This window comes from Lissotriton helveticus, chromosome 1_1 (genome assembly GCF_964261635.1).
Source record: "Lissotriton helveticus chromosome 1_1, aLisHel1.1, whole genome shotgun sequence".
NCBI lineage: Eukaryota > Metazoa > Chordata > Amphibia > Caudata > Salamandridae > Lissotriton > Lissotriton helveticus.
The window spans coordinates 1,248,408,275-1,248,427,083 of NC_136057.1; the positions used below are offsets into that span (position 1 = coordinate 1,248,408,275).

An 18,809-nucleotide genomic window follows, 5' to 3' on the forward strand; every position below is an offset into this window, starting at 1 on the left:
TGCCCGAACCCTCAAGGTTATATTGGGTTGCCCACTTATTACATACCGATTCCTTTGAGGCCTACTTTATAGCATCAGCTGTTTGTCAGTGCCTGCAGGGAGCCGGCTGGGCTGGTGAGGAATGATGTGTTGAGTTACCCGGCCCCAGCTGGCATGACCTGGGGCAATCCTGGTAGTGGTGTGGGGAGTTTGTTGGTAGTCTCTCAAGAGCACTTATATAACCTCTTAAAGTGGTTGTCTCTCATGCTGGGCAATGCAGATAACCTTGCTGAGAGTCTGCATAAACTTTCTCAGCCTCATGGTTGGCTTGTGGCAACCTTGGTGTCTCTTTGGTAGGACTAATGTTGAATGATGCCAAATACGCTGCAAACTCTTGCCTCCCGGAAAGGTGGTCCAATATCTGTCTGAATCTACTGTATTAGTCCATGGGTCACCGAGACTTTCTCCATTTTGGGCTGCATCTCTTGAGCCAATGTGCTCTTGACCAGTTCAAATTCTAGATATTTTCAATAATCATCTATGAGGACCACCATGTGCTTCCCATTAGCGAAGCTGCCAAAGTTCATGCTGGTGCATACCTACGGTTGGGGTGGCGCTCACCAGTGAATATCAGGTCAGGTGGGTAAGCGCACACCACCACTTGGCACTTCCCTGTCTGCACTGCTGTTAGAGACCGTCCTTGTGGCTGACTGTGAAAATAGGGGGTGCCTTGAGAGGAACTCTGCTGGATTTAGCAAACCCGGATGGTGTACAACTTAAAGGTGCATTCTTGCAGCTGGAGGACCCACTTTTCGATCCTTTGTGGTGGCTTTGAAGTAGAACCTCCGAATAGTGGGATCAATAGCTTGTGGCCAGTTTGGACAATGAAGGGGTGCCTGTAGATGTACAGTTGAAAGTGGCAACATCCTCAGTATATTGCAATTGCTTCACACTTAGTTTGGGAATACCTCTGCTCTGTTGGGGTGAGCGTACAACTGGTGTAAGCCACTGGGGCCTGTTCTCCAGTTCCCTGTCACTGAGATAGCACAGCTCCCAGTCCTGCGGGCTCATGTCAACAGCTAGTTCAGTCTCCTTCCTTGGATCAGATGAGACCAGGGTGGTCTTTGTAAAATCTGCTGTCTTGGTGTTTCGGAAGGCCTCTTATTGCAGTATCCCTCACTCCCATGACATGTTGGCTTTTGTCAGTTCTCTCAGTGGCTGAGGAGACCTGTGAGGTGAATCATCCGCAGTAATTTTCCATGTAGAGAAAACTGTACTGCTGAAATGCAGCAGGGGGCTGCGCTGTTTTTTATGTTGAGGACTTTTGCTGGGTCTGGCGCCACAGCTGCAGCCAGAACTGGTATCCAAAGAAGCATATAAAGTATCGCACAAACTCACACTTTTCTCAGTGTTGCATGAGGCCGGTGGTCTTCTCCCATAGGCTGAGCATAGACTCAGATGTCATCACTGATATTTAGCACTCCTGGCATCCCCACTACAACCTCTTCTATTGCATTCTGGAAGACATTTGCCGCACTCGATATTAAAAATTTCAGATGTTGTACTATCTGAGTGCCATGTGCATCACAAATATTGTTATGTATCTTGAGTCGGGCTGGAGGAGTATCTGATGGGACGCTGAGAGGAGTTTGCACAGACTGGTCGATGTGTAGCCTAACTTCTTTCCCTTTGAGGCATCCTATGCCATTGAATAGGTCGCTGAAGTCGTGGAAGATATTCTCCAGTTTGTATTCATGCACTAGTAGTGAGAACTGCACCAGCTGCAGCTCCACTGCCATCCTACAGCTTAAAAGCATGCCAGATCCTTCTTAAGATACATATATAGTGGCCATCACCATGTGCTTATTGTGTGAAATGGGTGTTTTTAATCGCTATTTGAGAGCTAGTGGTTCCTGTTGACAGTGTTCATATACTCTTGCTCTCACTGCCTTCAGCAGTGATGGAGGGTCTAGCATACTAAATGCGTCTTGGGCCGTGATATTTATGGTAGCACCTTTGTCAATAATGGCGGATACTGTGGTGGAACCTATTTGAATCTTCCATTTAGCCAGCATCCAGGTTGTTGGTTGTGACCGGTCTTACGTCAGAACCATGGGTGCTGCTCCCTCTAGGTTGTCGTCTTCTGAATCGTCGGACCTGCCATCTGCTATGCTGGGTTGTGGTGACTACCTGGCTTGGTTCACTGCTTTCAGTGAGGTTTTTTTCAGGCCGTTTGTCAAGTTGCAGACTTTTGCGAAGTGGTTAAGTTTGAGGCATGTGGTGCATGTTTTTCCCCATGCCGGGCACTTGGTGGGTTGATGGGTGGCACCTCTGCAGTAACCACAGGCGCCCTCTGTGGATGCCTGGGGCTTGGTCTTGCATGGTGTGCGCTTCAGCCCAACTATGTTGACTGGCTTCACTTTATTCATTTTGTTAAGCACCATCTCAATGGGAGAGGCCCTGGATCTGGAAAGTTCCTTGCAATGGCCGAGCATCAAGATATAATTCAGGGATATGCAAGGCACTTGTAGGATCTGCCCTCACAGCTTGGATGAGGCACAGCCTTGTATTATTCGGACTCTTATTTCCTCTGCTTCCTTGGTGAATGTGCATATGCTCTCCAGATTTTTGAGCCGTACTTGAAATGCATCTATGGATCCCTCCACTTCTCATAGTTGGCTTTGCCATAGGTTCCAAGTATGCTCAGATTGGTGCGACAAGGGTGTCATATGTGTTTGGTGGTCTTGCTTTGTGGACTGCGCGGGAGAATTTGTAGATATCTGCACTGATCAGGTGGAGAAACATGGCTTGCTTCTGCTCCTCGACGACCCCAGGATGCATAAAGTAAAGGCTGTCTTTCAACCCATGTCCTCCAGGTGGGGGCCTATGATGCTGTTAGCCCTGTGGTGATGAACAGTTCGAGTGCAGAGATTCAGGTCATGCCTTGTGATGGAGGGTATTATGTGCTTCGGGGATTGGCGCCTGGTCTGCCCTAGGCTTGGGCCTGGAGTCATGCGTTCTTGGAGGCCACTGCAGAGACTTGCTAATGGTGTGTCTCTGTGGCTGGGTGCTCTTGACTGACCCTCTGTGGGATGTGATGAAGCCTATTTGTGTCTTTCTTGGACTCAGTAAGTTAGTTGAGTCCCCTCTAACGTCTGCACAGTTGAACTTTAGGAGGCATGCTCTGTGCTCGCCATGGAGCGTCTCTGGGAACTCCAACCCTGGTTTGAGTGCCTGGGGGCGGGGCGCCTCGTGCAGTGCCTCCTCAAGGATGTGGTGGCGAGGCTGGGTCTTGAGGCAGGCAAAGCCCCTTCTAGTGATGGACAGTGGTCTCCGCAGGGAGAGTGTCGTTGGACAGGACTGCTGTGCTTTAGAGGCTCCTCGTGGTCTGCCAAGTCATTGGGTACAGCAGTCTCCACTCAGGAGGCAAGATGCAGGCACGGGCAAAGCACACACACAAATGTATGCACGTGTTAGTTCCAGTTGCAATAATTGCTAGAGCCCTTTGTCATAACATGAAGTCTCCTAAACAGCTCGAAGGGACAGGATTGTCTCTCGGTCTGTATTAGGACATATTGCTTCTCAGGTTAGAGGGCACAACCTGTTCATCAGGTATTTGTTTGGGAGCCCTGTAGCCCGGGTAGGGTGTTAGCTCTAACTGTCAGAACTCCCATGGGGAGACTACTGTAACTCTCCACGCAGGCTGATGTTCTCGCCTGCACCCTCCCCAGGGTTCTCTCATCGGAGCCGAGGCTCTGCTGGGCACCACTTGAAGAATAAAACATGGTTTCTTCTCCTCGGGTAGTTGTCAACATAGTCTCTCTTCAGCATGTCACCAACCAGAGTTCCGGTTCAAACCGCAGCCTGAGCTTGCTCCCAGGGTGACAGCCCTTTACCAGCATGTATTCCCCTACCTTGATGGTCGAGGTCTTGCCCTGTGGGTGGTGGCTGCAGCTTCGATTCCTTTGACTGATGGTTTTTTATACTAGTTTGTAAATTCAATTCAAGACCCAAATCAATGGTGGTCTATAGTCAAACATAAAAATCGTTATTATTCATTAAAAATGAATAATAACGATTTTTATGTTTGACTATAGACCACCATTGATTTGGGTGTTGAATTGAATTTACAAACTAGTATAAAAAACCATCAGTGAAATCCCTTGAAGGTACCTTTACCCTATCATTCTCTTGCCCGAACCCTCAAGGTTATATTGGGTTGCCCACTTATTACATACCGATTCCTTTGAGGCCTACTTTATAGCATCAGCTGTTTGTCAGTGCCTGCAGGGAGCCGGCTGGGCTGGTGAGGAATGATGTGTTGAGTTACCCGGCCCCAGCTGGCATGACCTGGGGCAATCCTGGTAGTGGTGTGGGGAGTTTGTTGGTAGTCTCTCAAGAACACTTATATAACCTCTTAAAGTGGTTGTCTCTCATGCTGGGCAATGCAGATAACCTTGCTGAGAGTCTGCATAAACTTTCTCAGCCTCATGGTTGGCTTGTGGCAACCTTGGTGTCTCTTTGGTAGGACTAATGTTGAATGATGCCAAATACGCTGCAAACTCTTGCCTCCCGGAAAGGTGGTCCAATATCTGTCTGAATCTACTGTATTAGTCCATGGGTCACCGAGACTTTCTCCATTTTGGGCTGCATCTCTTGAGCCAATGTGCTCTTGACCAGTTCAAATTCTAGATATTTTCAATAATCATCTATGAGGACCACCATGTGCTTCCCATTAGCGAAGCTGCCAAAGTTCATGCTGGTGCATACCTACGGTTGGGGTGGCGCTCACCAGTGAATATCAGGTCAGGTGGGTAAGCGCACACCACCACTTGGCACTTCCCTGTCTGCACTGCTGTTAGAGACCGTCCTTGTGGCTGACTGTGAAAATAGGGGGTGCCTTGAGAGGAACTCTGCTGGATTTAGCAAACCCGGATGGTGTACAACTTAAAGGTGCATTCTTGCAGCTGGAGGACCCACTTTTCGATCCTTTGTGGTGGCTTTGAAGTAGAACCTCCGAATAGTGGGATCAATAGCTTGTGGCCAGTTTGGACAATGAAGGGGTGCCTGTAGATGTACAGTTGAAAGTGGCAACATCCTCAGTATATTGCAATTGCTTCACACTTAGTTTGGGAATACCTCTGCTCTGTTGGGGTGAGCGTACAACTGGTGTAAGCCACTGGGGCCTGTTCTCCAGTTCCCTGTCACTGAGATAGCACAGCTCCCAGTCCTGCGGGCTCATGTCAACAGCTAGTTCAGTCTCCTTCCTTGGATCAGATGAGACCAGGGTGGTCTTTGTAAAATCTGCTGTCTTGGTGTTTCGGAAGGCCTCTTATTGCAGTATCCCTCACTCCCATGACATGTTGGCTTTTGTCAGTTCTCTCAGTGGCTGAGGAGACCTGTGAGGTGAATCATCCGCAGTAATTTTCCATGTAGAGAAAACTGTACTGCTGAAATGCAGCAGGGGGCTGCGCTGTTTTTTATGTTGAGGACTTTTGCTGGGTCTGGCGCCACAGCTGCAGCCAGAACTGGTATCCAAAGAAGCATATAAAGTATCGCACAAACTCACACTTTTCTCAGTGTTGCATGAGGCCGGTGGTCTTCTCCCATAGGCTGAGCATAGACTCAGATGTCATCACTGATATTTAGCACTCCTGGCATCCCCACTACAACCTCTTCTATTGCATTCTGGAAGACATTTGCCGCACTCGATATTAAAAATTTCAGATGTTGTACTATCTGAGTGCCATGTGCATCACAAATATTGTTATGTATCTTGAGTCGGGCTGGAGGAGTATCTGATGGGACGCTGAGAGGAGTTTGCACAGACTGGTCGATGTGTAGCCTAACTTCTTTCCCTTTGAGGCATCCTATGCCATTGAATAGGTCTCTGAAGTCGTGGAAGATATTCTCCAGTTTGTATTCATGCACTAGTAGTGAGAACTGCACCAGCTGCAGCTCCACTGCCATCCTACAGCTTAAAAGCATGCCAGATCCTTCTTAAGATACATATATAGTGGCCATCACCATGTGCTTATTGTGTGAAATGGGTGTTTTTAATCGCTATTTGAGAGCTAGTGGTTCCTGTTGACAGTGTTCATATACTCTTGCTCTCACTGCCTTCAGCAGTGATGAAGGGTCTAGCATACTAAATGCGTCTTGGGCCGTGATATTTATGGTAGCACCTTTGTCAATAATGGCGGATACTGTGGTGGAACCTATTTGAATCTTCCATTTAGCCAGCATCCAGGTTGTTGGTTGTGACCGGTCTTACGTCAGAACCATGGGTGCTGCTCCCTCTAGGTTGTCGTCTTCTGAATCGTCGGACCTGCCATCTGCTATGCTGGGTTGTGGTGACTACCTGGCTTGGTTCACTGCTTTCAGTGAGGTTTTTTTCAGGCCGTTTGTCAAGTTGCAGACTTTTGCGAAGTGGTTAAGTTTGAGGCATGTGGTGCATGTTTTTCCCCATGCCGGGCACTTGGTGGGTTGATGGGTGGCACCTCTGCAGTAACCACAGGCGCCCTCTGTGGATGCCTGGGGCTTGGTCTTGCATGGTGTGCGCTTCAGCCCAACTATGTTGACTGGCTTCACTTTATTCATTTTGTTAAGCACCATCTCAATGGGAGAGGCCCTGGATCTGGAAAGTTCCTTGCAATGGCCGAGCATCAAGATATAATTCAGGGATATGCAAGGCACTTGTAGGATCTGCCCTCACAGCTTGGATGAGGCACAGCCTTGTATTATTCGGACTCTTATTTCCTCTGCTTCCTTGGTGAATGTGCATATGCTCTCCAGATTTTTGAGCCGTACTTGAAATGCATCTATGGATCCCTCCACTTCTCATAGTTGGCTTTGCCATAGGTTCCAAGTATGCTCAGATTGGTGCGACAAGGGTGTCATATGTGTTTGGTGGTCTTGCTTTGTGGACTGCGCGGGAGAATTTGTAGATATCTGCACTGATCAGGTGGAGAAACATGGCTTGCTTCTGCTCCTCGACGACCCCAGGATGCATAAAGTAAAGGCTGTCTTTCAACCCATGTCCTCCAGGTGGGGGCCTATGATGCTGTTAGCCCTGTGGTGATGAACAGTTCGAGTGCAGAGATTCAGGTCATGCCTTGTGATGGAGGGTATTATGTGCTTCGGGGATTGGCGCCTGGTCTGCCCTAGGCTTGGGCCTGGAGTCATGCGTTCTTGGAGGCCACTGCAGAGACTTGCTAATGGTGTGTCTCTGTGGCTGGGTGCTCTTGACTGACCCTCTGTGGGATGTGATGAAGCCTATTTGTGTCTTTCTTGGACTCAGTAAGTTAGTTGAGTCCCCTCTAACGTCTGCACAGTTGAACTTTAGGAGGCATGCTCTGTGCTCGCCATGGAGCGTCTCTGGGAACTCCAACCCTGGTTTGAGTGCCTGGGGGCGGGGCGCCTCGTGCAGTGCCTCCTCAAGGATGTGGTGGCGAGGCTGGGTCTTGAGGCAGGCAAAGCCCCTTCTAGTGATGGACAGTGGTCTCCGCAGGGAGAGTGTCGTTGGACAGGACTGCTGTGCTTTAGAGGCTCCTCGTGGTCTGCCAAGTCATTGGGTACAGCAGTCTCCACTCAGGAGGCAAGATGCAGGCACGGGCAAAGCACACACACAAATGTATGCACGTGTTAGTTCCAGTTGCAATAATTGCTAGAGCCCTTTGTCATAACATGAAGTCTCCTAAACAGCTCGAAGGGACAGGATTGTCTCTCGGTCTGTATTAGGACATATTGCTTCTCAGGTTAGAGGGCACAACCTGTTCATCAGGTATTTGTTTGGGAGCCCTGTAGCCCGGGTAGGGTGTTAGCTCTAACTGTCAGAACTCCCATGGGGAGACTACTGTAACTCTCCACGCAGGCTGATGTTCTCGCCTGCACCCTCCCCAGGGTTCTCTCATCGGAGCCGAGGCTCTGCTGGGCACCACTTGAAGAATAAAACATGGTTTCTTCTCCTCGGGTAGTTGTCAACATAGTCTCTCTTCAGCATGTCACCAACCAGAGTTCCGGTTCAAACCGCAGCCTGAGCTTGCTCCCAGGGTGACAGCCCTTTACCAGCATGTATTCCCCTACCTTGATGGTCGAGGTCTTGCCCTGTGGGTGGTGGCTGCAGCTTCGATTCCTTTGACTGATGGTTTTTTATACTAGTTTGTAAATTCAATTCAAGACCCAAATCAATGGTGGTCTATAGTCAAACATAAAAATCGTTATTATTCATTAAAAATGAATAATAACGATTTTTATGTTTGACTATAGACCACCATTGATTTGGGTGTTGAATTGAATTTACAAACTAGTATAAAAAACCATCAGTGAAATCCCTTGAAGGTACCTTTACCCTATCATTCTCTTGCCCGAACCCTCAAGGTTATATTGGGTTGCCCACTTATTACATACCGATTCCTTTGAGGCCTACTTTATAGCATCAGCTGTTTGTCAGTGCCTGCAGGGAGCCGGCTGGGCTGGTGAGGAATGATGTGTTGAGTTACCCGGCCCCAGCTGGCATGACCTGGGGCAATCCTGGTAGTGGTGTGGGGAGTTTGTTGGTAGTCTCTCAAGAGCACTTATATAACCTCTTAAAGTGGTTGTCTCTCATGCTGGGCAATGCAGATAACCTTGCTGAGAGTCTGCATAAACTTTCTCAGCCTCATGGTTGGCTTGTGGCAACCTTGGTGTCTCTTTGGTAGGACTAATGTTGAATGATGCCAAATACGCTGCAAACTCTTGCCTCCCGGAAAGGTGGTCCAATATCTGTCTGAATCTACTGTATTAGTCCATGGGTCACCGAGACTTTCTCCATTTTGGGCTGCATCTCTTGAGCCAATGTGCTCTTGACCAGTTCAAATTCTAGATATTTTCAATAATCATCTATGAGGACCACCATGTGCTTCCCATTAGCGAAGCTGCCAAAGTTCATGCTGGTGCATACCTACGGTTGGGGTGGCGCTCACCAGTGAATATCAGGTCAGGTGGGTAAGCGCACACCACCACTTGGCACTTCCCTGTCTGCACTGCTGTTAGAGACCGTCCTTGTGGCTGACTGTGAAAATAGGGGGTGCCTTGAGAGGAACTCTGCTGGATTTAGCAAACCCGGATGGTGTACAACTTAAAGGTGCATTCTTGCAGCTGGAGGACCCACTTTTCGATCCTTTGTGGTGGCTTTGAAGTAGAACCTCCGAATAGTGGGATCAATAGCTTGTGGCCAGTTTGGACAATGAAGGGGTGCCTGTAGATGTACAGTTGAAAGTGGCAACATCCTCAGTATATTGCAATTGCTTCACACTTAGTTTGGGAATACCTCTGCTCTGTTGGGGTGAGCGTACAACTGGTGTAAGCCACTGGGGCCTGTTCTCCAGTTCCCTGTCACTGAGATAGCACAGCTCCCAGTCCTGCGGGCTCATGTCAACAGCTAGTTCAGTCTCCTTCCTTGGATCAGATGAGACCAGGGTGGTCTTTGTAAAATCTGCTGTCTTGGTGTTTCGGAAGGCCTCTTATTGCAGTATCCCTCACTCCCATGACATGTTGGCTTTTGTCAGTTCTCTCAGTGGCTGAGGAGACCTGTGAGGTGAATCATCCGCAGTAATTTTCCATGTAGAGAAAACTGTACTGCTGAAATGCAGCAGGGGGCTGCGCTGTTTTTTATGTTGAGGACTTTTGCTGGGTCTGGCGCCACAGCTGCAGCCAGAACTGGTATCCAAAGAAGCATATAAAGTATCGCACAAACTCACACTTTTCTCAGTGTTGCATGAGGCCGGTGGTCTTCTCCCATAGGCTGAGCATAGACTCAGATGTCATCACTGATATTTAGCACTCCTGGCATCCCCACTACAACCTCTTCTATTGCATTCTGGAAGACATTTGCCGCACTCGATATTAAAAATTTCAGATCTTGTACTATCTGAGTGCCATGTGCATCACAAATATTGTTATGTATCTTGAGTCGGGCTGGAGGAGTATCTGATGGGACGCTGAGAGGAGTTTGCACAGACTGGTCGATGTGTAGCCTAACTTCTTTCCCTTTGAGGCATCCTATGCCATTGAATAGGTCGCTGAAGTCGTGGAAGATATTCTCCAGTTTGTATTCATGCACTAGTAGTGAGAACTGCACCAGCTGCAGCTCCACTGCCATCCTACAGCTTAAAAGCATGCCAGATCCTTCTTAAGATACATATATAGTGGCCATCACCATGTGCTTATTGTGTGAAATGGGTGTTTTTAATCGCTATTTGAGAGCTAGTGGTTCCTGTTGACAGTGTTCATATACTCTTGCTCTCACTGCCTTCAGCAGTGATGGAGGGTCTAGCATACTAAATGCGTCTTGGGCCGTGATATTTATGGTAGCACCTTTGTCAATAATGGCGGATACTGTGGTGGAACCTATTTGAATCTTCCATTTAGCCAGCATCCAGGTTGTTGGTTGTGACCGGTCTTACGTCAGAACCATGGGTTCTGCTCCCTCTAGGTTGTCGTCTTCTGAATCGTCGGACCTGCCATCTGCTATGCTGGGTTGTGGTGACTACCTGGCTTGGTTCACTGCTTTCAGTGAGGTTTTTTTCAGGCCGTTTGTCAAGTTGCAGACTTTTGCGAAGTGGTTAAGTTTGAGGCATGTGGTGCATGTTTTTCCCCATGCCGGGCACTTGGTGGGTTGATGGGTGGCACCTCTGCAGTAACCACAGGCGCCCTCTGTGGATGCCTGGGGCTTGGTCTTGCATGGTGTGCGCTTCAGCCCAACTATGTTGACTGGCTTCACTTTATTCATTTTGTTAAGCACCATCTCAATGGGAGAGGCCCTGGATCTGGAAAGTTCCTTGCAATGGCCGAGCATCAAGATATAATTCAGGGATATGCAAGGCACTTGTAGGATCTGCCCTCACAGCTTGGATGAGGCACAGCCTTGTATTATTCGGACTCTTATTTCCTCTGCTTCCTTGGTGAATGTGCATATGCTCTCCAGATTTTTGAGCCGTACTTGAAATGCATCTATGGATCCCTCCACTTCTCATAGTTGGCTTTGCCATAGGTTCCAAGTATGCTCAGATTGGTGCGACAAGGGTGTCATATGTGTTTGGTGGTCTTGCTTTGTGGACTGCGCAGGAGAATTTGTAGATATCTGCACTGATCAGGTGGAGAAACATGGCTTGCTTCTGCTCCTCGACGACCCCAGGATGCATAAAGTAAAGGCTGTCTTTCAACCCATGTCCTCCAGGTGGGGGCCTATGATGCTGTTAGCCCTGTGGTGATGAACAGTTCGAGTGCAGAGATTCAGGTCATGCCTTGTGATGGAGGGTATTATGTGCTTCGGGGATTGGCGCCTGGTCTGCCCTAGGCTTGGGCCTGGAGTCATGCGTTCTTGGAGGCCACTGCAGAGACTTGCTAATGGTGTGTCTCTGTGGCTGGGTGCTCTTGACTGACCCTCTGTGGGATGTGATGAAGCCTATTTGTGTCTTTCTTGGACTCAGTAAGTTAGTTGAGTCCCCTCTAACTTCTGCACAGTTGAACTTTAGGAGGCATGCTCTGTGCTCGCCATGGAGCGTCTCTGGGAACTCCAACCCTGGTTTGAGTGCCTGGGGGCGGGGCGCCTCGTGCAGTGCCTCCTCAAGGATGTGGTGGCGAGGCTGGGTCTTGAGGCAGGCAAAGCCCCCTCTAGTGATGGACAGTGGTCTCCGCAGGGAGAGTGTCGTTGGACAGGACTGCTGTGCTTTAGAGGCTCCTCGTGGTCTGCCAAGTCATTGGGTACAGCAGTCTCCACTCAGGAGGCAAGATGCAGGCACGGGCAAAGCCCAGCGTGAGAGCCGTATCCACTGCGTGTCCACTCTCAGGCTAATGGCGGTCTTTTTCCTGAGATGCAAGTGTTGCACAGATGTGGCTTAACCTGTAGCTAATGTGGTGCGGGCACATGAATATCACGCGGACACTCATTTGGTGTGCAACAACTGCCTGAGGCGGGGCCTGGGGCTATTTATTTCCCCCAGCACATCACGTCCAGCCATACTACAACAAGCATCTCCGGAGGGAGTAACAAAGTTCTCTCTTGCGTAGGTGGAGCACTCCCTTCAATCCGGCAGTGTTGTCACTACATTGAGTAGTCCCTTTTGGGCCCGAGGCTGACGATATTAGACATTCGACGTGGGGGCAAAAGAATTTCAGAAAATGGGCAGTTATAATTTGACTTTATTCTGAGGCCACGCAATGATTGGCCATACGTCTATCTGTTGTGGCTATTCTTCCCATAGTGCTCAGCGCTAGTAAAGGTAGTGTGTTGAAAAGAGTGTAAGTTGTATAGGTTTTGCTGTGTCTGTCGCTCCCTGATCTCTGGCTGTGATACATGTACACGTGTGTGGGAATTTTGTGGGAGACTGCAGTTTATTACTATTAAGCATTGTTTCCCTAGGTCTATCATGATGGACTATGGTAACACAAAATAATGTAACCTTTGCACTGTAGTAATGCATGTTCAACTGTATGTTTATTAACACTCTTATTGTGAATCATATGTCGATTCGGCCACAATTTATTTTCATTGGCATAAGCATACATAACGTAAAGTACCCTGTGCCATCGGTTATAAAGATATTGCAAGCCACTGAATTCCGTCACATTAGAGGAAGGAGGCTGAACGTGATTAACAATATTTTTTTATGTAATTTATGACAGTGGATATTTGTGTTTTTTAAACCTGGAAAAAACAATACTAATTCATCAAAGGGGGTATATCACTTAATCGAGAGGTCTTTAAAATAATTCATTATGGGTGCACAATATGTAGCCTTATTTTGGATTGCTATTATGTTATTTTATTGTCAACACATATTTTATTCAGCTTCAATTACTACAATAAAATCATCCATATGCCATCGAGTCGCTTTCCTTTCCGTGTCTCCAACGTTTGTTTAGGAAGAGCTGATGACTTGACGAGGCTGCCATGTGTGCAGGTAGAAGAAGTCTTACTTGTAGCACTTTACAAAATGCACACTGCAGTACCTGATGAGAATATTTATTGATGCATTACATGGGAGTACTCGTTCAACTTTTTGAATACTTCAATAGTACACCATTTTTTTAAAAATGTACCAGTTGGCTCTCTATTTTTCAAAATGTTCTGTAGAGGAAGAACCTCAAACCTCTCATGTTAGTTGGCCTAGTTCACTTTACTCTCTAAGTCAAATGTGTTACAAACTTTTAAACCCCACCACTTTCAACTGTCCTAAGCCGCCACTGGGCTTGCTATTGAATCTTCCCGTTTGTTCGCTTTAATAATGGGCCTCCTGAATTGTTGTTACTTTTATGGAATAAAGATAAAAAACAGACTTTTAAAAAATATTTACTGGGCCACACCGACGTATATATTTGATCAGCTGACATTCCTTAATTGTGTCGCTTGACAAGGCAAGTAAAAACGGCATAAATGTAAACACTTTATTAGATTTGCTGTAAATCTAAATTGAAAAGTGGTAATGCGGGGCTGTGACAGAAATAAAAGGCTTCAGATAAAGGGGCATGTTTACATCAATGTGCTAAAACCTATAGGAAAACTACTGTAGGAAGACATTGTGGCCTACACAAAAGAGGAGGAAGCAAAGCGAAGCTTTCGGTGCTGAGATTATAACTCTATTCCCACCGGAGACCTGGTGTAATGTAGGTAAATGTATAAGAAATCAGTGAAACAATACAAGAAATTCAATTGCAGGAATTCAAATGCACAGCTGCAGGAGCAGTACTGCAGTTTAGGCACCCCTTGGCGTCATTTTCGTTTTTCATTCTACATTCAGCCATTGCTTACTAAGTCTAAATATGCATATTTATTTAAAGATCTTAGCTTCCGTCTATCATTTACTGGTACCATGGCACAGTATCTCCCCAGTATGGTCCCCGCAGACTTACATATGGGATTCCGAAGAGATTGAATTCCAGCATCCCGATTATAGACATGCGCAGATCTTTCCAAAGGGAAAAGTTGTCACCGAGCCAGTGACCGCTCCATTTTCCACTCCCAACATAAGTGGATCGGGATAGAACGAAGGCTCGCTTTCCTGTGGCATTCTGGGAAGCACTGTAATAAAAACGTGCACACGCTGTGAGACTCAGGGATTGGTGAACTACTAAAACAGCAAACCTTAAACAGTTGCGATCTAGTGCAGATCACCAAGATGCTGCTTTGATGGATGGACCAGGTAACTTTGTGAGAACAGAGAAGTGTTTAAGAACCGTTGCCCTAACATTATTCAACTTACCAAAAGAGCCTCGGTCCAGGCCAGCACTCTCCCCAGCAGCTCCGCTTCCTCCGGCGCATCGCCCGAGCCCAGAGAGCCTCCCCAGAGCAGGGCTCGCACCCGCAGCCCCTCCTTTGCAGAGGTGAACAGAAGTGCTCCCTCCCCAACCCGCTACTTGTTGCCGCCTTCTGCCTTTTTTCGTTTCCCTCCTGCTGCCCACAGGTATCATTCCCCTGGTGTTATTTAATTTTATTTTTACTTTCCCTGCAAACCGTCGGTTTCCGTTACTGCTCCCCCTGTGGCCCCTCCCTCCGACACAGTCCCCACTCCCGCCTCCTTACCTCCAGGCCCTCCCCTACTTAATGGCGGCCGCTGTGCGGTCGAGCCACTGGCGCGCCAAAGGGGCACCTAAGGAAAGCCCGTGTGCACCCATCCGCGACCCAATAGTGGCCAGCGCCAGGAACCCTGGATCTCCGGTATCCTGCCGATACATCTCCACCACCCTCCACGCACTCAACCCCGGAAGACACAGCGACTGCCAAAGAGCAACACTGAACACCACCAAAGGACAAATCTCCTGCAGACACTGCCGACGATCCTTCACCATCGACTGTGCCCTCAAGAACGCCTAAAATTCGCCGGACGTCCGCACCATGACATGCATCCTCCTCAACGTACGCTCCCTACACAGACACGCCTTAGAGATCTGGGACCTGCTCAACACCCTCTCGCCTGATGTCTCCTTACTCACTGAAACCTGGACAAACGCCACATCTGGCCCTGACATCGCCATCCCCGACGGATACAATATCCAGAGAAGGGACCGCCCTCACCACTCTGGAGGAGGACTCGCCATTGCTCACAAGACCTCCCTTTGACTCTCCACCTCCAACATAAGCGACCCCCCACTCCAACACTTGACACCATCACTTCCAGATCCAGACCAACCCCAGGACCACGCTACGGGGCACCCTCACCTACAGACCCCCCGGACCGCGCACCCAGTCCGCAACCACCATCGCTGACCGCGTCTCACCCCACACCATAACATCCACGGACTACATTCTACTCGGGGACCTCAATTTCCACCTCGACAACAGCAGCGACCCAACTCCATCACCCTCCTCGACAATCTCTCCAGCCTCTGACTGAAGCAGCTTGTCACCACCCCCACCCACAGAGCAGGACACACCCTCGACCCCATCTTTGCAGAAGGGACGAACATCCAGTTCCACTGGACCTAAACCCCCCCACGCCCGCCTCGTAGGAACTGGAGCAAGATCACAGAGGAGCACCTTAACAACACCCTCCTCCTAGACACACCCTGCGCCATGACCAACGCCAACTCCGGAGCCAAGGAATTTCACCACTGGATCTCCAGCTGCGCTGACAAGCCCACACCCCTCCGCCACCCCGGCAAACAACGACCCCTGAAAGCCGCTGGCACACCACAGAACTCAAAGTAGCCAGGCGCTCCTGCAGACACCTCGAGAAAACCTGGCAAAACCGGAAAACCACTGAAGATCTGAACTGCTACTGGGACGCCCTGAAGGAATACCACCAGCGCCTAAGAGACACCAAGAGGGCTTTTCATCAAGAACAAGATCCACACCAAAGCGACCAACGCTAAAGAACTCTTCAACGTCATACAGCAATTCACCAAACCCCCCAGCGAAGCCACTGACATCACACCAGCCCAGGAACTCTGCAACCAGCTCAGCTCCTACTTCCATCTGAAGATCAAGGCCTTCTCTGACAACTTCAGCGAACAGACCTCGGACACCCCCCTCCACTCGCCACCATCACTGACAAAGAGCCAATCATCACAACCTGGAATCCAGCCAGCAGCAAACACACCACCGTGACCATTAAGAACACCCACTCAGGAGCCCCCACGGACCCCTGCCCACCGCACATCTACCACAGGGCCGCCGACGCCATCGCACACGAACTAGGACGTACCATCAACGCTTCTTTCGAATCCGCCTTCGTCCCCGATGACTGTAAATGTGCGAGGGTAAAACCCCTCCTCAAGAAGCCCACGGCCAACCCGACAGACCTGAAAAACTACCGGCCCATCTCTCTCCTCCCCTTCGCAGCCAAAGTCATGGAGAGACTCGTAAACACCCACCTGACCGCCTTCATAAAAGAGAACTCCATCCTAGACGCCTCCCAGTCCGGATTCCGCAGCAACCACAGCACTGAGGGCCCTCCTCGCTCCCACTGACCACATCCGCATGCTACTAGACCAGGGACACACCACAGCCCTCGTCCTACTAGACCTCTCCGCAGCATTCAACACCGTCTCACATCGCACTCTCGCAGCCAGACTCCACAACACTGGGATACGAGGAACCGCCCTCTCCTGGATCTGATCATTTCTTTCCGGCAGAACCCAGAGGATCAGACACCCTCCATTCATCTCCGAACCCACACAGATCAACTGCGGAGTACCCCAAGGATCATCGCTCAGCGGCATACTCTTCAACATCTACATGGCCCCCTCGCCACCATCATCAGACAACACGGGCTCAGCATAGCATCATTCGCCGACAACACCCAGCTCATCCTCTCCCTCACAAAGAACCCCGAAGACACCAGATAAGCTTCCAGGAAGGAATGAGGGACGTAGCCGCCTGGATGAAAAGCAGCTGCCTGAAGCTCAACTCGAAGAAAACCGAGGTCCTCATCCTCTAACCCTCCACCTCCGCCTGGGATACAACTGGTGGCACTCCGCCTTCGGGAGTCCGCTCACCCCGACAGACCACGTACGGAACCTCTGCATCATCCTTGACTCCTCCCTCACCATGACCCGCCAGATCAACTCCATTGCCTCCACCAGCTTCAATTGCCTTTGGATACTCCACAAGACCTTCAAATGGATACCCCTAGAATGCAGAAAAACCATCACCCACGCTCTCATAACCAGCAGACTGGACTACGGCAATGCCCTCTACGCCGGAATCAACAAAACTCTTCTCCACAAGCTCCAAAAAACCCAGAATTCCGCAGCCGGACTAGTCCTCGGAACCCCATGGCACGAACACATGACCCATCACCTACGTGACCTCCACTGGCTCCCCGTCGAGAAGAGAGTAACCTTCAAACTGCTCACCCACGCCTACAAATCACTCAACAACATTGGACCCAAATACCTCAATGAGAGAGTCTTCTTCCACGTTCCCAAGCAGAACCTTCGTCTCGCAGACCTCGCCCTCGCAGAAACCCCCCGCATTCGCAGAATCAGAGCAAGCGCAAGAGCTTTCTCCTACGTCACAGCTAAAGCCTGGAACAAGCTCCCTGTCAACATCAGACGCTCTTCCCCCCCCCCCACACCTTCAGGAACAACCTCAAGACTTGGCTCTTCGACTGAACCGGAGCTGCACCCCACCTCCCCAGCACCTTGAGACCCTCACAGGTGAGTAGCGAGCTTTATAAATCCCTGATTGATTGATTGATTGATCGTAATGAGGCACCAGGGCTCAGCCCCGCCTCTACTGCAGTCCAGTTTAATAAGTATGTTAAATTGATTGATGAGAGCACATGGCCCTCATTACAAGTTTGGCGGATTTTGATGGGGTGAAATTCCAGATTCAAATCAGTATTTCTGCACCAAAATCCACGATTACATTTATTCTCCCTGAAATGGGGAATAACTGCAAAGACATGTAGATACTGAGTCTTTTGATGCGCCTTGTCCTCATTTGCAGGGAGAAAACTGCTGACATTTTCTACCTTGTCTGAGCAGGCAGAAAATGTCAGTGGGAGGGCCTATGGGCTGGTCAGTGGAGGTCTGTACCAATCTGGTCCTGCGAGCTGCTGCTGGTGTTGGGAGGACAGCATCTTTGCCTGCAGCCTCTGCACCTGGGGAATTACAGAGAAGTCTGGTGTCTCCGGACCCATAATTATCAGGTCCACAGCTTGCAATCCAAAGTAGACAATCAGTCCAAGGCCATAGAAAGTTTGAATTGAAGTTGGCAGAATTTCATCCAAAATGTTTGCTCTGGCCAAAATTCTGCCATACCTATTGATAGCGTATGAACATTACAATGGGAAGCATATGATAACATGATCTTTAAAACAATCTTTTTTTAAAACATAGGTGCTGGCCTAGCAGTGGCAGCTCCTCCACTAAGGTGGAGGAGCGTCACCCCCCTACTTCACAGCAGTGAAGTAAAGGAAACATAAAATGATAGTAACTCGTGTTATCATCATTTTATGTTTCCTTCTGCTGCAGCAGCTTTCGGGATGGAGCGGGGCTGCTCTGACTATTGAGGAGCAGGGGAGGAGTGGTTTGCCCACTCCTAAGTGCACATGACTGTTTGGCCTGCTCTGTCGGGCCGGCCAAACATTCATGCACACTTCGCATCTTTTCCACCCAGGCTGCATTACAGCCTGCGTGGAGAACATGCCCACACCTCCATTCCCTGGCTGAGCGCTGACCTACGGCGATCAGACTTAGCCAATCACAACACTGCATGGGGGGTGCTAGAGGGCGCACTGCGGGATGGCTGCCTGCTAAGACAGCTCCGCCAGTCAGGTACATCAATCGGCAATAAGAGCTATTTTGCAGATGCCAAATTGACAGATATTGACAGTAATGGACAT

General features: G+C 49.2%; 1 protein-coding gene across 1 annotated transcript in view; it reads right to left on the reverse strand.

The window, feature by feature from the left end:
• Positions 1 to 18,809, reverse strand: part of LOC144822413 (lysosomal alpha-glucosidase-like) — a 993,087-nt gene that overhangs the window by 337,172 nt on the left and 637,106 nt on the right. Inside the window, exon 14 of the mRNA XM_078679897.1 lies at positions 13,873 to 14,041. Coding sequence (XP_078536023.1) covers positions 13,873 to 14,041 — 169 coding nt within the window. The remainder of the gene's footprint in view (positions 1 to 13,872; positions 14,042 to 18,809) is intronic.